The sequence below is a fragment of the Telmatherina bonti genome (assembly GCF_933228915.1).
Source record: "Telmatherina bonti genome assembly, chromosome: 19".
Lineage (NCBI taxonomy): Eukaryota > Metazoa > Chordata > Actinopteri > Atheriniformes > Telmatherinidae > Telmatherina > Telmatherina bonti.
The window spans coordinates 32,679,470-32,706,996 of record NC_136617.1 but is presented as its reverse complement, the minus strand read 5'-3'; the positions used below and the strand labels follow the sequence as shown (position 1 = coordinate 32,706,996).

Sequence of the window (27,527 nt, the reverse complement as noted above, 5' to 3'; positions counted from 1 at the left end):
AAAGGGCAAATAATAGAAACATTATTCATTTAAGAGGTTGAAGCACCTTAACTTCCGAAATATGAGGTAGCATACTTGGACTAAGCTATTGTGACGGATTAATTTATACTGTCGATAAATCCTGTTATTCGAAGTTTTTACATGCTCGTGAAGTTACATCTTAAGACCGTACCAATACGGTCGTAAAGTTAGATTAAAAATTAACATACAAATATGCTGACTAATTATCTTTAAACTACTAAACTATTTCTGATCACACAAAACTGTGAATTGTATTAAAATACGTGCAGTTTTTTCGTTCTGATGGGTTAGCACAGATCCACTGATAAACCCGTAAATTCAACCTGCAGTAACACGTTTCAACAAGGACACATGTTTCCACAGAACACCGGCTTTCTTCTTCTTGGTCAGTAGTTGTGCACCAGCACCCCCAGTGGACAGTTGATGTAACGGCAGGATACTGTCCTGGTGGTTGGGTCCATTGAAGTGCAGGGTGAATCAAAACAAACCAAAAATCCTCCCTGCCCAATCAGATCGAGTCGCTACGTGAACGAAAGAGTCAGGGAACAAACTGCGTCAGGGAGAAGGATTTATTGAGCGGTCAATACGTGAAAGGCACGGCTGGCAGATCACTGGTACAAATCTTTTCTGGCAAGTTTCCTGCTGGATGCTGTCAACGACTCAGTAAAATTATGGTTTCATCAAAGCTTAACTTCTTTGCTGATGATAACATTTTATATTTCCAATGTTTGCCCCCAAAAATTCAAAGAAAAAACTGGTGAGAAAGCTTAAAAAAGTAACAAGCAGGAAGAATCATTTGGATTTACAAGAACTACTTCAACTCTTAGTACTTCAAGTATAACGTTTGAGGTCGTACTCGTTCCACTGTTGCTCTATTTACACTAGTTTGATGTTCTTTAGCTGTTTTTTCCTTCATCACTGAAGAAGAGGAAGACTGACAGACATTACATGTGAAACTCAGGGAAAATTGATTTAAATTGAAGTTTAACAAAAACAAATTAATGCTGTTTTATAAACTTTCCACCAAACAAATCTAAAACAAACAATATATCAAATAACTACAGAGAAGGTGCTGACATTGGATAAATCACAGTTATGCTACTTAATAATTTAAAGTATTACCACTGAAAAACCATCATTTTTGTTTTTACTTCTAAACAATGACAAACGTGCCGGCATGTGAAAACATCGGAGTAAATGAGGTATCAGCGTTAGCCCATTTTATAAATGCAGAAAAGCGTTATTCATCAGGTTTTACTGTTTACAGTACACGCTGTTATGGCTCAAACGACTTGCCCAGTAAGCGAAGGAATAACATGTAAATCTGACACAAACAACAAATTAAACAAGCAAAAAGAAAACGTGCTGGATGAAAAAGGAAGGTCAGATTTAGGAGGAAACCGTCACCAATAAACGGCCTTTTGTCGAACTCACCTAAAGAAAACAACAAAGCTGGTTTTTCTGAATTCATAATTATGAGCAAAGAAGTAGAAAAATTGTTCTGAAAGATACTGCATGATTTTTAGTAGGGGTGGGAAAAAAAAAAAAAAATCAGGATTTTCTGTTTCACAATTTTGAAATAAGATTTATTTGTTAAAAGAAAAATCGAATAAAAAAAAATCCATTATAAAATTTCTTGTCATTTTTATTGTTTTATTGATCTTTTCTTCTTGGGCATTAAAGCAGCAAAATGATGGTTTGGTAACAGTGTTGTTTTTTCCTCATTGAAATCAAGAAAAATGACGACCAAATAAAAGTTTTGTACATTTTTTTTGTTTTTAATCTACAAAAATCAGCAATATCGAATAATTGTGAAATGGCAATTTAAATCGAATAGGCACCCAAAAAATCATAATGAATCGAATTGGGACAAAAGCATATCGTCACAGCCCTAATATTTAGATTTTTCTTGTAAAACATGTCAAAGCTAAAAAACGTGTATATATATTTTTTTTTAAAATTAGCTTATATATTTAAAAGAAAAATATATTTTTTTTTAGTAAATTCTCTCATAATTTAAAAAGAAACAAATATTTACCCGAACTCTTTAACGTAAAAACAGAAAAATTACTTAAATAAAATATTCTCATGAAGTCAAATTTAAAAATGTAATAAAAAAAAACTCGTAAAAAATTGTTTTCAAAAGTTGTAATAAAATGATTTTTTGGGGGTGTAAAATGATCCAATTTTTGCAGAGAAAAGATAATTTTGTGTTGAAAATGTTAAAACATAATCTTTTGAAAAATAATGAAATAAATGTAAAAACAATTTTAAATGGACATATCTGTAAAAGATAACAACAACAGATAAACAGAAAATATTTATATTAAAATACACCTCAAACCCAGAAAAACCAGATGTTTTCTTTTCTAATAAATGATTTTATGAATTTTACACTTCCATATTTCAGCAACACATCTGACTCCAACAGGAGAACTAATGTTGAAGCAGCATTAAAAGGTGTGTTTTCCTCCAGAATCCCAGTCTACTTCCCTCGCTGGGTGTTTCCTCTGAACACCGTCCAGCCCAGTTTGAAGCTGTGGGAAGACTGGGCAAAGATTTGTTTAGAAATATCTGCATTTGATGGATTGTGTTCTGCTTCGCAGCGGTAACGTTAAATAAAGTCCTCTGTTAGATTTCACGTTTTGTTTTTATTTGTATAGTGTATTTTGACACATTAAATGTGAGTGTATTGTGTGTGTGTGTGAGGCATTTAGGGAACATCTGGACGTTATTTTCTAAGTAAAACACTCTTTAACCGTGTCGGTGAAGTTACTGATTGTAGGTGGGATTTATGAATCAGAGGAGAATCAAACTACACCTGATTATTGATGGTCTGCATCCAGCTTGACTTCAGACCAACGCGCTACATTCAGTTTTTAGTCGTGGGTGGGCAGGCTGTCTGTAGAGACCTGTTTGTCTCCCTGTCTGACTTCACTGCAGTATTTTGGATCAAATGTTGAGTTGAAAGCCTTAAATGACAGAAATAAGGAGGATAATGTCTAAATCAATCATGACAGTGACTAATGTAGCAGGTATCTAGTTCAAACTGGCAGGGAGACAGAAAGCGGGAATAAACCATCAGTATTACTCTGTTTTCTACACTGAAAACAGATCAGGGAGGTAAAACGGTGCACAGAGTCGTTCATTCATCTGATGCTAACTGCAGCGTGACATAAAGACTAGCCGTTTTGAAGCACAGAGTTTTCCAAAGTAAAGTCGTACTGAAAACTGGCCAGGTTGTAGTTAATGTCACGGGACAGCAGCATGTCGGGAACCAGAGGGAATCCCGTCTGCATGGCCAAGACGTGAGGAGCCAGAGTGAAGGGGATGTCTCCGAGGAGGTCTGGCAGGGTGGAGGCAGCTTCCACCGCTGGGGGAAGTAGAGGCGTCAGCAGCGCTTCAGCAGCAGGTCGAGGTGGAGCGGGACAACATGGCTGGAAGGGAAGGCAGGTTTATTCGTACAACAGCAGGGAAATTTAAAAGCTTCACACACACAGGAATGTTAGGAAATAAAAATCATCATTTAAAATGGAAAACAAGGGACAAAGGAAAAGACCAGATCTGGATGACCTGAGGGGTCTGGTCGCTTCATAGTCCGCTTCCTTCATGTGAACGTTCAGAAAAATTCTGAACTGGATCAGACTCAGTCTGCCTAAGAGTTCTTCAGGTCTTTGTCTGTTTCAAGTGGACTAAATACAAGAAACGGACTACAAAACAAAGTGCATTGTGGGTTCAGCGCACGGCATCAGAGGTAAACATGACCTGAACGTACACGCGTGTGGAGCGATAGCATGACAGAAATGCTCACGGTCAGACATGGAAGAATTCAGTCAAGGTTCTGATAGAAATATGATCAACTTAGACCACCAGGATCTGATCAATCCAGACCACCAGGATCTGATCAGTCCAGACCACCAGGATCAGATCAATTCAGACCACCAGGATCAGATCAATCCAGACCACCAGGATCTGATCAATTCAGACCACCAGGATCTGATCAATCCAGACCACCAGGATCAGATCAATCCAGACCACCAGGATCAGATCAATCCAGACCACCAGGATCTGATCAGTCCAGACCACCAGGATCTGATCAATCCAGACCACCAGGATCTGATCAATTCAGACCACCAGGATCAGATCAATCCAGACCACCAGGATCTGATCAGTCCAGACCACCAGGATCTGATCAATCCAGACCACCAGGATCTGATCAATTCAGACCAGAAGGATCTGATCAATCCAGACCACTAGGATCTGATCAATCCAGACACTAGGATCTGATCACTCTAGACAACCAGGATCTGATCAATCCAGATCAGTAGGATCTGATCAATCCAGATCAGTAGGATCTGATCAATCCAGACCACTAACCTCTGGTTACCATGGTGAAGGTCTATTATTGCTAAGTAAGTATTTTTATCGCTGCTTCTCTGGTATTTAAAACAAACTAAACATGAAATTGTTCTGGTTGTTTATAAAATACATGTAGCATTAAAACAACGTTACTGTGGCAACACGGCTGCTGGTTGCGGTAGTTTGAGCCCCTTGGTGCGGGCGAGTCATCTTCTTCACACGTATCTATGGTGGAAACGGCCACCAACGGCCACCAGAACGCAACTTCTTCTGCGTTCTTCCTCAGCGCAGAAGAAGTTGAGGAGAACTGAAAACAAAGAGGTTTAATTCTTCTTGTGGTGTTTTTGGACGATTGTAAATAACTTTATAACGATGCATTTCTGCTCCCAGCTGGTGTCAAAACTCAGACATGAACTCTGAACTCAGCGCTGCCCACTAGTGGATGAACTGACTTTACAGTTATGGTCATGTAAAAGACACACGGCAGTAAGAGGACGTCGATGTTTGGCGATGGTTGAAACGTACGTAGGGTAGCAGAGATGGGCCTTAATGGTTCCCACCTTCAGGCGAACCCTCTGTATAATGGGAACTGTCCTTCAGGAAGGGTACTGTAATGGTTTTAGGGTTGTGCTTTAGTTTTATTCCTCTTCCTAAGTTTCTGTCTTTGAGTTTCGTGTTTTGCTTCCGTGACTTTTAGTCCCGCTCCTGTCTGTTCTGTTGTCTTTACTTCCTGCTCACAGCACACCTGGTCTGGCATCGCCGCCTGCTCCACCTGCTTCTTGTTGGGGTAGATCTCCTCCTCAGTGAATAAGTACTGCTGAGGAGCACCTTTTTCAGCTTGAGTGTTGTAAGGCCATCTTGTGTTCCTGCCACCATCATCATCATCACCACTGCGTTTTCTTTCTTTCCTTGTCTTTAGAGGTTTTCCTTAAAGGTCGACCTTTCTGTAATCTGACGTAGCAGCGCCTTTTGTTTTGGACCAATGAACGCCTGACACTTTCATCATCCATGATTAGGAAGGTTCATGCTTCATGGCACCTTGTTGAATCTGTGAAACCAAGACTTCAGGCAGGTCTACAGGGAAAAGGGGTGTCTGAGGAGGCATAGCGTGTGCCACAAACCCTGCGTCAGTAGCGGCTGTCGCCCTGCTGGTGACATCCTGGTGTCAGATATCACAGCGAAGCTCTAAAGTCACAGGTTTTGGATACAACAGTCTATGAAGCAGGACTGATTATCAGGTTATGCAGGATATTTGTCTCCACCCTAATTCCAATGTACTTGTGTTCTTTACACACACACACACACACACACACGCACACACACACGCACACACACACACACACACACACATACACACACACACACACACACACACACACACACTCCTTTATTTATAGAGCACTTTCACACACCATAAGGTAACCAAAGTGCTGTACAGGTAATAAATAAATTAATAAATAAATAAACATTATTAGCATAAAACAACAGTTAAATAGATACTATAAGACCAAGAAAAGGCCTGGTGGTCCTGACTGGTAGTTCTGACTGGTGGTCTTGACTGGTGGTCCTGACTGGTAGTTCTGACTGGTAGTTCTGGCTGGTGGTCCTGACTGGTAGTTCTGACTGGTGGTCCTGCCTGGTGGTCCTGACTGGTAGTTCTGACTGGTAGTTCTGGCTGGTGGTCCTGACTGGTGGTCCTGACTGGTAGTTCTGACTGGTAGTTCTGGCTGGTGGTCCTGCCTGGTGGTCCTGCTCTCTGGATTTAAAAGCCAGTCTGAAAAGACGAGTTTTAAGAGAGACTTAAAACCACTTGAAGTCCCAGCAGACTTCACAGGAAGACAGGGACCATTCCAGGTTTTGGGGCTGCTATGGAAAAGGCTCCGTCTCCAAGAGTTGAGTCTTTGGACCACTCAAAGCATCTGGTCTTCAGATCTCAGAGCTCAAACAGGACGGTGATGGTGCAGAAGCTCAGAAAGGTACGAAGGCGCCAGACCATTTAAACATTTAAAAACCAGAAGTAAAACTATTCTAAAAGAGACACACAGCCAGTGAAGAGAAGGCAGTACAAGAGTCATGTGCTCACGCCATCTTTTCCCTGTTAACAGGCTAGCAGTCGAGTTTTGGACCAGCTGTAGGCGGAGGAGAGACTGGTTAATCCCAGTATAAAGCGAGTTGCAGTGGTCCAGTCCAGAGAAGATAAAAGCATAAATCACCCTTTCCAGGACGTCATGAGGAAGATGAGTTCTCACTTTACGGATAAACCTCATATGATCCTATTGTATCTCTGTTCTTATCTATTGTAAGGCAGCGCTGGTATAATAGCTGCATGGCCTAGGCTTAAGCTCGGTTCTGTATTGCTCTTTTGTCATGAATGTTACATGTCTGTATGTCAAACCTTGGACGAGCTGGCTTGAACTCTGAATTTCCCCTCGGGGATGAATAAAGTATCTTTGATTTGATTTGATTGATGAACCAACTGAAAAGAGAAGAAAGGTGGCAACTCCTGGCATAAGATCATTTAGTGGTGTGTATCTCATTGGGCAAACCAGCTCCAGCATCAATGGCTGTCAACTTCCTACTAGTCGCCAGGTATTCTAGTATTTCCTGCATTTGAGGAATGAGAATCCCAACAGTGACAATTGGTCTCTAGGCCATGATACAGTGGATGTCGTTTTGCCACTTCTCTTTCACATTGCTGAACATTGGGATGCCAGGACTCTTGACCCTCCTGAACACAGCTTCCCATTCACCTCTAATTATTACCTCTGGTATGTGATGGCCACAAGCGAAGTAGAATACCTTTTGGTTTTGTTTTTATTCTATCAGCTTTTCTGCACCATTGTTGATGCCACTGTTGGTTGCTGTGGTATCAAACATCAAGCCTACAATGTTTTCTGTGAGACCCCATGTTTCTATCAGCTGCAATGTAGCATTGCACTGCTGGATTCCTGTGGAACTTTCTATGAAGGGTCACTGTTGGGATTCTCATTCCTCAAATGCAGGAAATACTGGAGGTGTTAATGTGTTAACAACCATATGCAAGAACATTTTATTAGCTTTCATTTGGTACAACTTTCAATCCTACAGCATCAACCTCTGGGAAGCTACAACGAAAAAAAGGACATAATATCCTGAATTTGGGATTCTTTTCGAAAAACGTTAACAATAAAACTACATGGCTCCTGAAGAAGGCATAGCCAAGGTCCAAGATCAAAGTAACTGGTATATTTAGTTCATTTAGACCTTGGAGAATGGGAATAAAACCAGTTTGCATATGCTTAATGAAAAAGGTCAAATTTGAATAGGTCTGGTACTCCTTCATCTGGGGCAGGACCTCATTACCAACGTGGAGAGGACTCTCCACCGCTGAGGACCATGATTCACAGTCGGCTGTGAATCGCTCGAGTGAGCTGGAGATCATGACCCAATGAAGCCAACAGAAGCCACTTCATCTGCAAATAGCAGAGAGCCGATCCTGAAACCGGGTCCTCTCAACACCTCGGCTGTGCCTACAAATTCTGTCCATAAAGGTCTTGAACAGACTCGGTGATAGAAAGCAGCTTTGGTGGAGTCCAAACATGAATCCCACTCACTGCCAGCTCCGACACCGGTTGTACAAAGACCGGACAGCCGGTAGATCTGGTTCTATAGTCCCGAAACACTCCGCACAGCACATTTACCCTGGTGGGAGTGTGGTTTTCTTGGAGCTGCATGTCAGGGCTTCCGGCTGCACCATGTGACTAAACTGGAGAAATGAGCCTTTCACTGTGCGACATGTGGTGGCTGCAGGACTCCATATGTTCCAAATGCACGTACACACCAGTGTTGATTTAAATATTCTCCACTGGAAACCAAACAATCGCCAGTTAATGTCCCAATGGCGGACATCTGTTTCAGCAGCAGGACGAGGACACTGGTCCTGCTGCTGAAAGCCTCTAAGAGCCACACTGAGGAAAATAAAACACATTAAAAAGAGGTTTTTTTCATTTGACGACACTCATTTCATTGTATTCTTCACCAGAGTTGCAAACATTCTCATTAGCTTCCTAGATCAGTACAGCTGCTCAGCCTCAAAATCATGACAAGAAAAGTTGTTTTTCTTCATTAGGTGGAAGTTGTTGCTTCTGTCGTCATAAATGAGGAGCGAGGAGGTATCGCAAGGAGCTGAGAGTCCTAAAAACATCCAGTTTAACCTGCAGCCACAACTGTTTGTTGCTTAAACAAACAAAGAAACTGTCTGCTGCAAAGCTGCTAGCATTCCTGTCAACAAAACCAGCAGACATTCTCGCATCATGTCCCGTACTTCCTCACCTGAGAACAGTCCTCAGATTGGCTCAAATATTCTAGAGATTATAGAGAAGGATGTATTTGTTTATACAATATGGCAAAAAAAATGAAAATCGCATCATGAGCACGTTGAGCGACCTGCTTTCTGTAATGTTAGCAGCCTGTTTAGCCACTTTCATGCATGTCGCTTTGTGAGTTTATGTTTAGTCAGCACGTTGTGATGTGTTCAAGACACATTATGTAATTTTACTAACTTAAAACTCTGCGGCATTTCCAACTTGTTTGATGGGACAGTTAGATCTGTTATGTGCATCTGTGCAGCGGTCGCCGTGCAGCTGTATATATTGATGGGATGATAGAAAATGTCGGTTATTTCATATGAGGCTCCATCGATTACGCCACAATAAGGTGTTTTACTGCAGTATTTTACATCACGATGCACTTTACAGCATGCTGCAATATATAAACAAACATGGAGGAAAACGGCAGCAGACCAGTTTCAGACAAGCAGCAACCTCCAGCGGTTAAAAGTGAAGCCTTTGTGGAAGTGCATAAAACTGCAGTTCCCCCTTCATCCACTAGGGGCTCCAAAACAGAGCAAATCCCCATAGACTCCCAGGTTAAAAAGACCAACTTCACAGCAGAAATAAACATGTTTACAGCAGAAATAAACATGTTTACAGCCTGGTACAAATATTAATTTTCGGTTTAATAGGTCAGGTTTACCTTAATGACAACTGTGGGGGGAGTGAATTTTTTTCTAACTCGCCAGTTTTAAAGTAATTTAATCTCGAAATTCGGCATATTTGGGGTTGTGTCCTTTTGATTGACAGGTACCCGATCTCCCCCTTCAAGTAAGAAGAACGTAGAACAACCACGGTTTTTAGCCGGTTAACAGCGTGACTTAGCTTTAGCCCGCTTACCCTCCGTTAGCTGGTTAGCTTCTGTTATCTCCAGGTTAGCTCGGTTAGCTCTTAGCTACAGGCAGTTCAGAGTTCGCTAGATGTCAATCATCCACCATGACACCCACAGCCCTCCTCTCAGCTCCACCTCTTTGCCCATATATATATATATATTCCGACACGCATGTCCCTGCCAAGATGGCGACGGTAGGAACCGCCCACCGAGCTTTAATTCAGCTCTTTAGAAACATACGGGTGACGTCACGGAGGCTACATCAATCATTTTATATACGGTCTATGGCAGGGGTGTCAGAATCCAGTCCTCGAGGGCCGGAATCCGGCAGGTTTTTGTTGTTTCCCTCCACCAACACAGCTGATTCAAATCAATGGATCCAGCAGCTTCTTGTCAACCTGTTTGAGTGTCGGTCAGGTGTGTGTTGGAGCACAGAGACAACAAAAACCTGCACAATACCAGCCCTCCAGGACTGCAGTTTGACACCCCTGGTCTATGGTTTCAGAGCAGTATAATTCACTAAAAGATGACCAGCCAATCCAAACTGATGAGCTTGTTCCTAAAAGAGGGAAATTTCTGTCTGGATGCGGTTTGGATATAAAAAGACCGACGTGGAACCGACAACAGACTAGCTCACAGTCCCAACAACGGACTCCGACACAACTAACTCATTTTATCACCTGCAGGAATCAGGATAAAGAATACAGAATAAAGAATAGAGTCAACAAGCAAAAGTCGCAAAAGCAGCGTCCAGTGGAGGCGAAAGCTCATAATAAACTCCAGACGCAAACGCTGCAGCAGGTATTTACCTGTGAAACGTCATACGGCCATAGTTCCCCCAGATGGAAGGAGATCACTGCTGCTGTTGCCATAAACATCTGGCACATAACTGATGACTGACACAACACTACACACACAGTTTTATATCATTATGTATATTGTTTAGGGGAATATAAAATGAGCTATATCGGGATATGAGATTTTGGTCATATATCGCCCAGCTCTAGCGGTCGCCGTGCAGCAGCGTGCTGAGGCTGACAAGGTGGGACAAAAGCGTAACAGTTGACAGCTTCATGAGTTGCAGCGCTGGATCCAAGCTGTCAACCTTTATTCCAACTCCCAGTACATGCTGATATGATCCTCCCCACGCTGCTGAATGGACAGTAAAACATATTTTATCCTTCTTCTCTGGACAGTCTCATATTTCTGTATTTATTTGACTAAAACATCCTGACCTGTGACCCTAGACACAAACTGAAGCCTGAATTCAGTAAACAGACTCGCAGTGCTTTTCCACTCATATTGACCACTCAAAACTATGTATACTTCGCATCACACATACATTCACACACACACACATACACACACAAACACACTCACACCAATAGGCACACTGGGAAGCAATGCAGGGTTCAGAATCTTGTCCACGTCCACTCAGGCATGTGGTCAGGGGAAGCCTGGGATCAATCCAGTGATCTTCTAGTCAGAAGACAGCTGCTATGGCTGCTTGAAATTGACTTCTTTTCTGCACTGCTACTGAGGGAAATGCTGTAGATTAAACATTAATCTTCACTGAAGCCCAGCAAGCTCACCTTCGATGGCAGCACTACCACATTGGTCGACAGCTGTCCGACGTTGGTGGACGGCGTCTTCCGACTGCGCTCCTCTGGTGTCTCTCCTGTAAATAAACACAACAGAAGCTGAGTGTAAACGATGATTTCATTGGGACGCTGAAACCTTACGGAGATCATTTCACTGATAGTTTCCTCAGCAGAGATGCAGGAACCATCAATAATCTGGAATGTTCCACCAAAATCATATCAAGGCACAATTTCTTCTATTACATGGCACTGAAGCTGGGGCAGGTAATGTTGGGGTAGCTAGCAGGACCCTATCTTGGCTCCTCCCCCTCTGGTTTTGCTCCGCCTCCTTGCGTGATCAAAGGCTTTTTTATTCGCAGCTTTTTCCACCAATGATTTCTCTTTCTCAGCTGTTTAGCAGGAGGAGGCAAATAAACCGAGCCGGGTCGGGAAATCCTTCCTGCATTTTCTCAGCCATGTTTGCCTTCCGAGTTTCTTCTTCACTACTTTGTATTTTCATCATAACTCGCTGTTTATATGCAGGGTGTGGCTATCGGTATGCGCAGCTGGAGGGGGAGGAGGGGAGCCGGGAGAAGAAGCTTACAGAATATAAGAAATGAATAACTTCATTTGGGTCCGAACGTTTGGATTGGTCAGAGTTTTTACAGATTTACAGTAAACTGAGGGGTCTAACCGCCTTTCGCCCAAAGACAGCTGGGATAGGCTCCAGCTTCCCCACAACCCTGAATTGGATTAAGCGGTTTAGAAAATGAATGAATGAATGAATGAATGAATGAATGAATGAGGGGTCTAACTATATTTCTTATTGTTCATGATTACAGAATGTACAGACTACTGTCAGGACGAGGAACCACTTTACCCAGAGTAAAATGAGCAACTTTACCTGCTGGAGCTTTAAAACATCTCAGTCATGTAATTAAATGAAATCTTCCTTCTTCCTTTAACACAAGGCAAGAAGAGAACAACTCCAGATCATTTTCATTGATTACATTCTCGGTAATACAGAACTAGTCCCGGAGCTCAAAGCTCTGGTACTAATGAGGTGTTTAGTGACTGTGGTTAAACTCGCCACCCCCATCAGATCAGAGCATTTCCCGTCTTTTGGCTGGAAAAGACGTCGCCATGTGGCTTTCAGCTGAACACGCTGGAGGAGATTCCGTCTGCTGCATTTCACACGAATCATCTCATCTTTAATGAGCAACGACGCTTTCTCCAACTTTACTCCAACATGCAGTCGGAGATGTTACGACTGCAGTTGTTATGTCATGTTGTGTGTTTTTATTTGTAAATACTTCTGTGAATAGGTGTGCGACAAATGCGCTGTAGCCTTCCTAGGATTGGGCTGCCAGAGGACACAGGTCGGGGCATGATGGGCCGTTCTAATTGGGGGCTCAGAGGGATGGAGCGCATCGTCCTTGACCTTGTATCCGGATGGTAGAGTAACTAAAACAGTAATTGTCGTTCATAAGTGAGCTGACGCTTTTTGTTTGAGTTTTCTCCTGTTTTTACAAGTATCTTGGAGTTCAGCTGGACAACAAACTGGACTGGAAATGCAACACTGACTACATCTACAAGAAAGGTCACAGCAGACTGTACTTCTTAAGGAAGCTGAGATGGTTTAACATCTGCACCAAGATGTTGCATATCTTCTATAAGTCTGTTGTGGAGAGTGCATTCAGCTTTGCAGCATCTGCTGGGGTAGTAGCATCAGAACCAGAGACTTGAAGACAATCAACAAACTGATCCAGAAAGCTGCTTCTGTGCTTGGAGTAACTCTGGAGCCGCTGGAGCTGATTGTCCAAAGAAGAATGCTGCACAAGCTGATGAAGATGATGGAGGATTCTTCACACCCTCTCCACAACACAGTGATGAAACAACAAAGTGTGTTCAGTGAGAGGCTTCTTCAGGTCCGATGTAAGACTGAAAGACACAGAAGATCATTCCTGCCAGCAGCCATCAGCCTCCGGAATAAGACCTCCTCTAGTTAATTATTATCTAAGAGGCATCTTCCTCACACTGAGTCGGACACGCTGCAACAGTAAAAACAGTTTTAGATTTGTGCATAATGAACACTGCGTCACGTGCTGCAAGTCCAACCAGTGGTACATTATCAGAAAATTGCAAATGAAATGTTAACATGTTTTGTCAGAACTAAGCTAGTTAACATGTTTAATCCAGTTACTGAATATTTCCCTCTGCTTGGTTGGTTTAAAGCTGCTAGTTCTCTTGCAGGAGATGAATCATGTTGGATGGATTTCCTGCTTTATGATCTGATCGTCTTCCACAAGCCAAAAACAATCCAACAAGGATGATTTCATCTGTAATTTTAAAGGGAAGAACTCTTCCTTTGCTGTGAAAACATGGGAGGAAAACTAAGCAACACAAGGTCACTAAGCGTTTGGTTGTTGCACCAACAGGCCAAAACGATCTACACACCATCTTTTATGCAAAATGACGATATTTAGGGATCTTTACGATGAAACACAGGGTAGGAGATATTTTCCAGGAGCAATTTTGTTTTTACTGTTTTGCTTAAAATCCACATCATGATTGGAGTCAGTTAATAAATAAATAAAACTATTTAATCTTCTGTGGAACAGACAGGACTGAGAAAAGAATATCAAATCATTTTAATCGGCTTGTTTTAAATGATTGGATGAGTCTGTCAAACTCAACCTGTTTGTCCTTCCACTGGCTTTCTCTCAGGAAGGGATTTGAACTGTTAAATTGTGTATTTTCCAAACGTAGCTTGCTCAGGCTGTTTGTCAAGGATCTCCTACCCTGGCATTCATGATGGTTGCAATAATACAACAATTAATTCTTAAACTAAGCAATCCTGACATCTCTACTCCAACGACTTCCAATATCAAAAGAGCTGCATCCAACAGAGCAGCTTTGAGATGTGGTGGAACGGGAGATTCTCATCATGGTGATGAGGTGGAACGATAGATTCTCATGATGATGAGGTGGAACGATAAATTCTCATCATGATGAGGTGGAACGGGAGATTCTCATCATGATGTGGTGGAACGTGAAATTCTCATGGTGATGAGGTGGAACGAGAGATTCTCATCATGATGAGGTGGAACGGGAAATTCTCATGGTGATGAGGTGGAACGATAGATTTTCATGGTGATGAGGAGGAACGAGAGATTCTCATACTGATGAGGTGGAACGATAGATTCTCATGATGATGTGGTGGAACGGGAGATTCTCATCATGATGAGGCGGAACGGGAGATTCTCATCATGATGAGGTGGAATGGGAGATTCTCATCATGATGAGGTGGAATGATAGATTCTCATCATGATGAGGTGGAACGGGAGATTCTCATGGTGATGAGGAGGAACGAGAGATTCTCATACTGATGAGGTGGAACGATAGATTCTCATGATGATGTGGTGGAACGGGAGATTCTCATCATGATGAGGCGGAACGGGAGATTCTCATCATGATGAGGTGGAATGGGAGATTCTCATGGTGATGAGGTGGAAAAAGAGATTCTCATAGTGATGAGGTGGAACGATAGATTCTCATGATGATGTGGTAGAACGGGAGATTCTCATGATGATGTGGTTGAACGAGAGATTCTAATGGTGATGAGGTGGAACGATAGATTCTCATGATGATGTGGTGGAACGGGAGATTCTCAAGGTGATGAGGTGAAACGGGAAATTCTCATGGTGATGAGGTGGAACGATAGATTTTCATGGTGATGAGGTGGAATGATAGATTCTCATCATGATGAGGTGGAACGGGAGATTCTCATCATGATGTGGTGGAACGAGAGATTCTCATCATGATGAGGTGGAACGAGAGATTCTAATGGTGATGAGGTGGAACGAGAGATTCTCATGGTGATGAGGTGGAACGATAGATTCTCATCGTGATGAGGTGGAACGGGAGATTCTCATGGTGATGAGGTGGAACGATAGATTCTCATGATGATGTGGTGGAACGGGAGATTCTCATGGTGATGAGGAGGAAAGATAGATTCTCATGATGATGTGGTGGAACGGGAGATTCTCATGGTGATGAGGTGGAACGATAGATTCTCATGATGATGTGGTGGAACGGGAGATTCTCATGGTGATGAGGAGGAAAGATAGATTCTCATGATGATGTGGTGGAACGGGAACTTCTCATGGTGATGAGGTGGAACGATAGATTTTCATGGTGATGAGGTGGAATGATAGATTCTCATCATGATGAGGTGGAACGGGAGATTCTCATGGTGATGAGGTGGAACGGGAGATTCTCATGATGATGTGGTGGAACGGGAGATTCTCATGATGATGAGGTGGAACGATAGATTCTCATGATGATGAGGTGGAACGATAGATTCTCATGATGATGAGGTGGAACGATAGATTCTAATCATGATGAGGTGGAATGGGAAATTCTCATCATGATGTGGTGGAATGGGAGATTCTCATCATGATGAGGTGGAACGATATATTTTCATGGTGATGAGGTGGAATGATAGATTCTCATCATGATGAGGTGGAATGGGAGATTCTCATGGTGATGAGGTGGAACAAGAGATTCTCATCATGATGAGGTGGAACGATAGATTCTCATGATGATGTGGTGGAACGATAGATTCTCATGATGATGTGGTGGAACGGGAGATTCTCATCATGATGAGGTGGAACGAGAGATTCTAATGGTGATGAGGTGGAACGGGAGATTCTCATCGTGATGAGGTGGAACGGGAGATTCTCAAGGTGATGAGGTGAAACGGGAAATTCTCATGGTGATGAGGTGGAACAATAGATTTTCATGGTGATGAGGTGGAATGATAGATTCTCATCATGATGAGGTGGAATGGGAGATTCTCATCATGATGAGGTGGAACGGGAGATTCTCATTGTAATGAGGTGGAACGGGTGATTCTCATGGTGATGAGGTGGAACGATAGATTCTCATGGTGATGAGGTGGAACGATAGATTCTCATCGTGATGAGGTGGAACGGGAGATTCTCATCATGATGAGGTTAAAACGGGAAATTCTCATGGTGATGAGGTGGAACGATAGATTTTCATGGTGATGAGGAGGAACGATAGATTCTCATTATGATGTGGTGGAACGGGAGATTCTCATCATGATGTGGTGGAACGGGAAATTCTCATCATGATGTGGTGGAACGAGAGATTCTCATCATGATGAGGTGGAACGAGAGATTCTAATGGTGATGAGGTGGAACGAGAGATTCTCAACATGATGAGGTGGAACGAGAGATTCTAATGGTGATGAGGTGGAACGATAGATTCTCATGATGATGAGGTGGAACAATAGATTCTCATCATGATGAGGTGGAACGGGAGATTCTCATCATGATGTGGTGGAACGGGAAATTCTCATGGTGATGAGGTGGAACGAGAGATTCTCATCATGATGAGGTGGAACGGGAGATTCTCATCATGATGTGGTGGAACGGGAAATTCTCATGGTGATGAGGTGGAACGAGAGACTTTCATGGTGATGAGGTGGAACGGGAGATTCTCATCATGAGGTGAAACGGGAGATTCTCATGGTGATGAGGTGGAACGAGAGATTCTCATAGTGATGAGGTGGAACGAAAGATTCTCATGATGATGTGGTGGAACGGGAGTTTCTCATCATGATGAGGTGGAACGAGAGATTCTCATCATGATGTGGTGGAACGGGAGATGCTCATGGTGATGAGGTGGAACGATAGATTCTCATCGTGATGAGGTGGAACGGGAGATTCTCATGGTGATGAGGTGGAACGGGAGATTCTCATCATGATGAGGTGGAACGGGAGATTCTCATCATGATGAGGTGGAACAAGAGATTCTCATGGTGATGAGGTGGAACGATAGATTCTCATCGTGATGAGGTGGAACGGGAGATTCTCATGGTGATGAGGTGGAACGATAGATTCTCATCGTGATGAGGTGGAACGGGAGATTCTCATGGTGATGAGGTGGAACGGGAGATTCTCATCATGATGAGGTGGAACGGGAGATTCTCATGGTGATGAGGTGGAACGATAGATTCTCATCATGATGAGGTGGAACGGGAGATTCTCATCATGATGTGGTGGAACGGGAGATTCTAATGGTGATGAGGTGGAACGAGAGATTCTCATGGTGATGAGGTGGAACGACAGATTCTCATCGTGATGAGGTGGAACGGGAGATTCTCATGGTGATGAGGTGGAACGATAGATTCTCATGATGATGTGGTGGAAAGGGAGATTCTCATGGTGATGAGGTGGAATGATAGATTCTCATGGTGATGAGGTGGAACGGGAGATTCTCATGGTGATGAGGTGGAACGGGAGATTCTCATCATGATGTGGTGAAACGGGAGATTCTCATCATGATGTGGTGGAACGAGAGATTCTCATCATGATGAGGTGGAACGAGAGATTCTCATCATGATGTGGTGGAACGGGAGATTCTCATCATGATGTGGTGGAACGAGAGATTCTCATCATGATGAGGTGGAACTGGAGATTCTCATGGTGATGAGGTGGAACGATAGATTCTTAAGGTGATGAGGTGGAATGGGAAATTCTCATGGTGATGAGGTGGAACGGGAGATTCTCATCATGATGAGGTGGAACGGGAAATTCTCATGGTGATGAGGTGGAACGATAGATTCTTAAGGTGATGAGGTGGAATGGGAAATTCTCATGGTGATGAGGTGGAACGGGAGATTCTCATCATGATGAGGTGGAACGGGAAATTCTCATGGTGATGAGGTGGAACGGGAGATTCTCATCATGATGTGGTGGAACGGGAGATTCTCATCATGATGAGGTGGAACGGGAGATTCTCATCATGATGAGGTGGAACGGAAGATTCTCATCATGATGAGGTGGAACGGGAGATTCTCATCATGATGAGGTGGAATGGGAGATTCTCATCATGATGTGGTGGAACGGGAGATTCTCATCATGATGTGGTGGAACGAGAGATTCTCATCGTGATGAGGTGGAACGGGAGATTCTCATGGTGATGTGGTGGAACGGGAGATTCTCATCATGATGTGGTGGAACGGGAGATTCTCATCATGATGTGGTGGAACGAGAGATTCTCATCGTGATGAGGTGGAACGGGAGATTCTCATGGTGATGTGGTGGAACGGGAGATTCTCATCATGATGTGGTGGAACGGGAGATTCTCATCATGATGTGGTCGAACGAGAGATTCTCATCATGATGAGGTGGAACGGGAAATTCTCATGGTGATGAGGTGGAACGATAGATTCTCATCATGATGTGGTGGAACGGGAGATTCTCATCATGATGTGGTGGAACGGGAGATTCTCATGGTGATGAGGTGGAACGGGAGATTCTCATGGTGATGAGGTGGAACGGGAGATTCTCATGATGATGAGGTGGAACGGGAGATTCTCATGGTGATGAGGTGGAACGGGAGACTCTCATCATGATGAGGTGGAACGGGAAATTCTCATGGTGATGAGGTGGAACGGGAGATTCTCATGGTGATGAGGTGGAACGGGAGATTCTCATGGTGATGAGGTGGAACGATAGATTCTCATGGTGATGTTCAGCAACTGTGTGATGCTTTGTGTAAATATGAAGATAAATCTCTGAGGAACATTTCAACCTTCATGAATCTGTTACAGAATTAAGGCAGTTCTGGAGGAAAAAGGGTCCATCAGGTACTATAGGGTGAACCTGATTAAGTGGACGATGAGCTTCACCATTTTTACGTGTTGATAAGAGAACAGGGTTTACACCAAACGCTCGAGCTGTGTTGGTTTCCTAGTCTGGAAAGCAGAATCCTGGCTCAGACATGTGTTATTTTTCCTGCCAAACAAAAAGGAAAAAACAGAACACGCAGCTCCGGCCCATCTGTGTTCTTCCACCAGCATCTCCAATAAGTTTCAAGAGGATTTAACTGCAAACAATCCTGCAACTCATGGGGACCAAATCAAATAAATCAAATAAAGTTTCTTCACGTTCAGCTTTTATCCGTGTGGATTTTGTGGTTTAGATAAAAACAAATCATAGAATAAAGTCAGCAGACAGTCGAAGCCTATTTTTCTACAGTGGATTTTATTTTAAAAATGTGCGTTAATAAACCTGCTTATACTATTTCTAATAATCTGGTAGGGTATATGATTCCAGAAATGTGTTTGGATAAATCCGGTTTCTGGCTAAATAATATGTAGTTTTTCTATTGTGTTCCAGGTGAATTTAGTCAGACACAGTAACACATGTTTTGTAGTAATGCCTAAGTTTTCTTTGGAGACAAATATTACAGCACTTGTAGGTGTCAGAATCCACTTAATGCATTTGGCAGATGTAATTTTGGCCTGGTGAAGAAGGGGTTAATATGTTTTAATTACTTTTACTCACTTCTTATGAACCGTTAAGTATATCTGAGATACTTTAAGTACTTCAAAATCATTCAAGTTTGTCATATTTCAAACTGCAGTGATGTTTTTCAAAGTCTGTTTTTTTTTTTTTTTTTCAGGTTTGGGTGAGTAGCGCTGACCTGAATCTGCAGAACGAGCCGAGTTAAAACTGAAATTTATTCTGGAACCATCAGCTGCATCAGACCCGTTGTCATTCACTTCATCTGCTACCTTTTCCAAAACGGTCCAGGTCTGCAGCGATACAGACCCTCCAACATGGCTCCAGTCTGTAACTCTGACTCACTGTAAAAACCTTCATCACAACGTTTCTCTGAAGGGTCCATTCAGACCAGGACAGTCTGCCAGACTCGGCACGGTTGGGATTTTGGTATATATGAGAACCATGCTGGTCCACCAGACCTGGTTGGGGTGTGCGACATTTTTTAAATAACGTGTTCCTCTCGCCACCAGAGGCGGTGCTGTGCTACGTTACTGAAAGACGAGACAACCAACGTAGTAAACCAGACAAGACAACCAAGTAAAATGGTTCTATTGTTGCTTAATACAGGACAGCCTGTGCTTCCATCAGAGTAAAACATGTGCATGATGCAGATTATACTACATTTTACTATAACATAGAGACTTTACTATAATGATTATACTATATCATTATATATGATGAATACATTCGTTATACACACATCTGACCCACAATGCCGTGCGCTGACCCCATAATACCCTTTACTTTGTAGTCCACTTCCTGTATTTGGTCCAATTGAAACGAGCCGAAGGTGGACCAAATACGTTTCTCTGATCTGAACCAGTTTTTTTGCCACAGCCCCCCGAACAAAGTGGACTTTCCAAGCAAATGAACCAGGATGAGGATGAAGAAGGCCGGTGTGACGGCTCCCTTCATCAGCTCCATTCAGCAAAGTTTTTCACTTCAGCTTCCTCGTCAGAAAAACATGAGATTTTCCAGACTGTGTCCGCTGTTTATGACTCATTAGTACTTTTTTTTCTGGGAAAACATCCAGAAGTCCAAAACTCGCGGCTTGTGTCGCATGCAGCTCTTCAGCTCATTCCAGAGTAAGGCTGCAACAAGTTGGCGACAATGAAAATTCATCGACAGGAAATTTAATTGTCGACGCATCGCATTATAAACACCCGTAACGGCTTTGCTTATAAAAACGCTGCGCCAGACAACTTAACGCCATTTACCAACCACGGCTGTTCAGACAGTATAAGAGCTCTAAACACAAAGCAAATGACGCAAAGCACCAGGGGAAGAGCTGGGGGCAGTTTTGTCATTTTGTGCAGCGTCTTTGTTTAAACAACGAAGAAGATACTGACGGCGGCGCAACCTATTTCCAAAGTTTGGGGATATTTCCCGCGAAACAAAGTGTCAAACAGGTGAAATGTATCGTCTGCCACGCAGAGTTGGCGTACCACCGCAGCACGACAGTCACGCGTAGAGCATCTGAAAAGAAAGCACCCGGAGTCGTGGTTTCCAACATTCCTGATGGCAAAGTTAGCATTAGCGAGTAGCGATGTGATGTTGTTACCTCTGCCAAAGAGCTTCTGTTTTTACCTCCATTTATCTGTTCGTGTTTAATATAACTCAAAAAGTTATGGATAGATTTTAATTAAATTTTCAGGAGTTGTTGGAAATGTGAAAAGTGATTTAATTTTGGTGGTGATCCGGATCACCGTTTGGATTCAGGAATGTTTTAAAGGATTCTGACCCTTGTTTACCCACAAAACAGGCTTTTCAAAATTTAAATAATCATTTCAGTGCAATTCTACAAAAACTAAGATGTTAAAATATTTTAATTATTTTGTTTTCCTTTTGAGGCAAATTCTGTACAGCTTGGATATGACACTATAGCTAAGTTTGGATGTTTCAAAATCAATTAGTAGTAAGCTGTTAAGCGTAAAATTCAATATTCTACTGGTTAAGTAGTCGTTCCTTTAACTTACTAAAGGACATTATGTTGGGACTGACATTCAGATGATGCAAATAAAGAGAGTGGGGTAAAACATACTGGAGCCTGTAGAAAGAGCTGCGTCAGCTGGAAGCACAGATGGTGGGCGGGACAGAAATAATCGTCACTAATCGAAAAAATCATTTACAGATTAGTCGACTATTAAAATAATCGTTAGTTGCAGCCCTATTCCAGAAGAAAACATAATAAATCTTCATTGCAAGCTTGTCCGTTTGCTGAATTTAGCCAAGAAAAAAAACATGTAACGCTAAAAAGACATTTCCAGAACGAATGCAGCATCAGCTGAAGAGTAAGCTGAAGATGAGCCGCAGAAATGATTCGGAGCTTATCTGGGAAGGTTTAGCTGCAACTGAAGGCCATCCAACACATTTCTCTGGCTTACACAACAAGCATGACGTAGTTCAGTAACCATCCGGACCGTGAAAAGAACAAATATCAGGACTCGGTAAACAGATTCAGCTCCAGATGACTCAGGTCCTGCCGGCGCTGCTGACGAAATGCTGGACTTTCCTTCCACTTCCAGCTCAGTCTGCAGTTCTTTCACAACGTTTAAACTTCCCCACGATGCTGCCCAACGTGTCTCTGGGAAAATGTGTCAAAAATCTTGTTTTTTTTTCTTTCATGTGAGATTTTACAGTTTTTAAACTGAATTTATCCCCGTTTCATTATTTCTGACAAATCGGTCCAAATCAGAAACAACAGCAATAAAACGGTGGTGATGCTGTAGGTGAAAGCACAAAACATTGTTATTACCACATTTATAATCAGTTAATAGACACGTAAACATTTACGTTTACGTTAATTTACATGTAAATGTTTACATGAAGTTCCTGAATGAAGGGCAGGAGTTGTATTGAATACAAACGCTGTGAAAAAGCACCTTCATCTTAGCTTCATGTGCCAACATCATTGCTTCTACGTACAGTTATCAGCCCTGATGGTGGACGTCATCATCATCATCATCATCACCACCACATACCCTATTTCTGATTTTAAGACCCAAACATCTGACTTTGTTCGTGGTATTTAAATCAGAAGAAAATGTCTGTTTCTTGCTGCTCCTGGTTCTAGTAAATAATAACCTTTTTTTATGAACTATGATGAGACATTACGCAGCTTGACTCCCTGAGCTCCTGCTGTAACTGTAACGACACTGCCAACAAGTCATTCTCATATATCAGATGATTAAAACAACAGTTTCCTGGGAAGATGATCCATACGTATTGATAAGAACAGACGGCAGAACAGCACCTTGCTGAATCCCACTGGTTACCATGAAGGATGCAGATTTGCTCCATTTAATCCCGACTGCTTTTTACTGACTGACGTCATGAATCTAAAATACTCATCAGATACAGAGACGCCTTGTTTGTTGCATCCTGCCAAACAATTTCATAATAATTTATTCTGATAGAAGCAGCTAGAAGCACGAGATATTGTGGTTTTTTTACGTTTCTATCAGCAACATCTGTCAGTACACACGACTCCTCAAGCGTTTAGGACATTCAGCTTCCAGGTGGAACACACACTAGGTCTGGGCGATAAATCGGATTTTAATCTCATTTACAATCTGGGTTTTCAACAATGATAAAAATAAAAGGGTGTGATTATTTTTCTCTCTGCAGTTTCCTCTCCTGCTGTCTTCAGCTGCTAATCGAGCGTCTCTGGCGTTGCAGCGCTGTGCTGTAAACTCCTCCCACAGCCGCTTTGCTTTCATTCAGACACTGTTGCCAACTTGGAGACTTTCTCGCTAAATCTGGAGACTTTTATTGTTAAAAGCGACAAATCTAGCAGCTTTTACTGGAGTTATTAGAGACTTTTCTGGTGTTTTGGCGACTGACTTGAAGGCACATATTGTTCTGCAGTTACTGTAAGGAAGGAGCAGCGGGAGCCTCTCCCGTCCTAAAGCCCTCCCAGGCGGCCAGTCTCAGTCGGCTCCGGCTGCAGGTCAATGTAGAATAACTGCAGTAGGTTGTGGAAGTTCACCTAAACATAGTTTATACCATTGTCAGTGACAAATGGCTGCTTTATTTTCCTATACATAGTTCGGCCAGTTAAACACTGTAACATCCTTCCGTTACGGGGCGTTACCATAGCAACACGTTAACCAGCTGGTTCAGATCAGGTGTCTTTTAACAGGTGAATGAGAGAAACGCGCTGCAGCCTGACAGCGGTTGTTTGGTATAAAACGTACATCCAGACCAACGTAAAATAGTTCCTATATAAGCGGTAAAAGCGGATTAAACAACTCGGAACCGTCCATTAGACGGTTATAATGCACGACACGGAGTCTAGAACACCACGACGCGCAGCGTTGTTTAGAAATACTGGATAATTGTGTTCAATAATCAAGATCTCAATTTTAGTCAAAACAATCGTGGTTACAATTTTTGTCATAATCGAGCAGCCCTACTCACAGGATGCAACAAGCTGATGCTACAATGATATTACGTCATGAATGCACGATTAAAATTCCTTCCTTTCAGAATTTTTACTGAAACAAAAACCAACAACAGAGAACATAAACTTGTCGTGTGTTTAGTGTCGTCTTGGTCTTAATGATGAGGAGGACTGTTTAGAGACAAACCGAATCAGAACATCTACTGGTTGATTCGTGGCTCAGATTCGTCTTTTTGTGAGTTTTTATCAGCATGTTGGTCCCTAAACTCTGAACGGCAAACAGAAGAGCAGAGGAAGACAAACGAAGTTCACCTGTAAAGGTTGGAGCGCGTTTAATCTTCATTCTGACATCATTCAACAAGCTGGATATCCCTCACTTTCTGTCGCGCTGAGCTGCTGGGAACGGCAGTTCGGGGCGGAACCAGGGCAGCTTGTTGCGTCCGGAGCGCTCGCTCTGATTGGTCCGCGGAAATAAAAGACCGTCTTCACAGCAGCTGCTAAGGCTGCGGGGCATGAGGAGCGTTTGTGTTGCAGGTCCCCGCAAGATCGGTGAAGCGGCAGCTGGTACATTAATATGTGGACTTTTGATGCGCGTTACCAGAGCGACGTTTAGCCTGTTTTTGGGTTTGTTTGTTGAAATGTTTGTGTGGTATCATGGTACCTGAATTATGGGGTTCATTTGGAAGCTTTAATGTGTTAGGTAGGTTGTATAAATGCTTGTAGTTTTTACAAACGTGTGGTTTGAATGTGGTCAAGCATATTTTCAGTGTAAGCTAACGGCCCTTTTCCATTAGTATCAGTGCTACGACTGCGGCCGTAATGTTTTCTTGTGTTTTTATTTGTTTTTTTTCAGGTGCAAGGACCGACGCGCCGCCCGACACCGGCGTTGGACCACCTGAGGAGACGGGTCGGGACGGGATTGGCTCGAGGGTTCAGAGGGACGAAGCGGCGTACCATCGTTCACATCGCGTTGTGTCAGACTGGCAGAGCGAGAGAGTCTGGAGTTTGTGAACTGTTTCGGGGACATTTGTTAAAAGCTGTGAGCCCATTTGGTTTGAGTTTCCTCTTGTTTTTGTTTGACAAGGAGGTAAGAACCTGTTTTTTTGTTTTCACATTTATTAGTTAAGTTCAAACCCAGAGCATTGGATCTGTTTTGTTTGTTATTTTTGCGTTTGCTTACTTTGAGATTGTTTTTCCCCATTATTAACTCCGACTTGTTTTTCAGATCAGACGTCTTCTGTTAGATCATTGTTTGTTATTTTTGTTGTAAAAATAAAAGCATCTTTTTGTTGGAACCTTCCCGTGTGCCAGTCTGACATAAATGAAGGATGGTATTTTCTTGTTGCGCTCAGGAACCCCTAGACTGGGCGTAACAATCCGCTTGTCTCAACTTAACTCGCCTCGGCTCGGTTTGTCGGGTTTTCCACTCGGCTTTTGTTCCCATTTACCGGTACTTTTTCTGTAACTCCTCAGCCCAGGTGCTAAGTCAGCTGAGTCGGGTTGTGTGTGACGTCGCCAGACTGCATGCCGCTATTGGTCAGGGGCGCGGCCAATCAGAGGTCAGGGAGTGACATCACTGGAAGAGCAACTCCAACTCGCAAGTTGTTTACGTTACGTGACAAACAATGGTGCAAAGTCTGTTCCGTGGTCCAACACCGAGGTGGAGACGTTTCTTTGCTTGGTTGCTGAGGAAAGGATTCAGAGGGAACCAGAGGGAGCGACACCAAATGAAAAAATATATAAAGAGCTTTTGGACTCAATGACTACGGCTGGCAAAGGAGTTTCCAGCAGTGTCTAGAGAAGTTGACAAAGCTCCAAAGTGACTATCGGCAGGTCAAGGACCACGATGGTCGGAGGGGATCAAACAGGCGAGACTGGAAGTGGTTCCAACAGATGGATACGATTTATGGTCAGCGACCGGCGAGCTGCAGACCAGGTAGCAGATTGCCTCTTGGCCCTGTGTTGTTATAGAGCTTGTTACACAAACCCGACCATTTTAGACCTGGTACTAAACTGTAATGGAAAAGAAACTGGACCAAGCTGAGACGAGCTGAGTTGAGACAAGCTGATACTGATCAAAAAGAGACAAAAGTAATCTGGTGTCAGGACTGTGGTTTGTGTGTATTGTGAATTATGTGTTTACTTTTATTGTTCATGTGTGTTAAAGGTTTTTTACCTGGCGATTTGACCACTAGAGTGGAACAGTTAAAAGGATGTTAGAGATTAAATAAAGACTTGGAAAGATATTCTAACACCTTGCATTGTTGGTACACCCCCTTTCAGGTGTGGGCTTAGCGCAGAAGGAAATGCAGTGACGCTTTCTGTGAGTGTGCGAATTATTATCTGTGCTCTTTATGTGAGGAGTATTTGTGACGCTCCTTTGTCTTCCCACAGAAACCTTCATGGGTGGGGTTCACATCGGCACCGCAGCTGAAGCAAATGAAGGATCATGATACAATTCCCAAAGGTTTTATCATGTTTCAGATTGGTAATAAAGACTCAGGATGCTCTAAAAACAACATTATGAAGCCGAGCTCACAAGGTTCGGTCCTGCAGGCGGTGAATGTCTCCCTGCTGCAACACGCCTGATTCAAACAACATGGATTTTAAACAGCCTGAAGTCAAGTTCTGCACAAGTCTGTTCATGATCGGTTCGTTTGAATCACGCATGTTGCAGCAGGGAAACATCCAGTACCTGCAGGACACCGGCTCCACAGGATCGGAGCTGGTCTTGTTTCAAAGGCTGGGAATAATGAGACTCCAGGCTTTTGGATTTCATGTCTGTCAACTTGTAAAGGAGTCCTCCTGGTTTCTGTTTCCAACAGCAGACATGTTTGTTTGGCTTCAACAAGCTTTCTTACCTACGATGACAAACCCTCCATCCACTTCCTTCTCAGATGTTGACTTTTTAGAGTCTTTACGAAATCCAAGAAAACTCAGCATGATTTTCCTGTCAAAATAAAAACATAAAACTCATTCCAACATCATAAAAACATCAATTTTAATTTAAAATCAGTAATAACACTAGAATATTACTCCACAGGAAGAAAGCCGAGTAATAATGGATTCATTTTCAACAACCCACCATCATGGACTGTTTTTCAGAGTAAATTTTTCTTATTTCGTGTAACTATGACGTGATTTTCCTGTCAAATAAAAACATAAAACTCATTTCAACAACATAAAAACATCCATTTTAATTTAAAATTAGTATAAAACACTAGAATATAACTCTACAAAGAGAAAGCCTAGTAATAAAGGATTAATGTCCGACAACCCTCCACAAAGGACTGTTGTTGTTTTTTTTATTTAGTGTCATTTATTTAGTGTACCTATGACGTAATACGTGCGGTGCTCTGATCGGGTTCCTCTGAAATGAAACTGACCTCTTTCTGTTGTCTGTCCGCGGAAAACGCGCTAAAACTCAGTTCATGCTTCCAGTAAATATTTTATTCAGTCCGTCTGGAGTCGCTTCGTTTCTTCCAGCTCGCGTGGAAACTCCACGCAGACACGGAATAAAGCAGAAAGTGTCCACAGTTACTTTTCCTTCAGGTCTTTTCTGCAGCATCAAAGCTGTGTTGT

The 27,527-nt window shown here is 42.7% G+C and overlaps 1 protein-coding gene across 1 annotated transcript; it reads right to left on the bottom strand.

The window, feature by feature from the left end:
* Nucleotides 1–583: 583 nt before the first annotated feature.
* Nucleotides 584–27,527, bottom strand: umad1 (UBAP1-MVB12-associated (UMA) domain containing 1). Its single transcript, XM_079258887.1, has 4 exons — nucleotides 27,332–27,527; nucleotides 26,807–26,895; nucleotides 11,175–11,260; nucleotides 584–3,458 (listed from the first exon to the last, which is right to left on the bottom strand). The coding sequence occupies exons 2-4, from the start codon at nucleotides 26,886–26,888 to the stop codon at nucleotides 3,204–3,206; spliced, it is 423 nt and encodes a 140-aa protein (XP_079115013.1). The 5' UTR covers nucleotides 26,889–26,895; nucleotides 27,332–27,527; the 3' UTR covers nucleotides 584–3,203.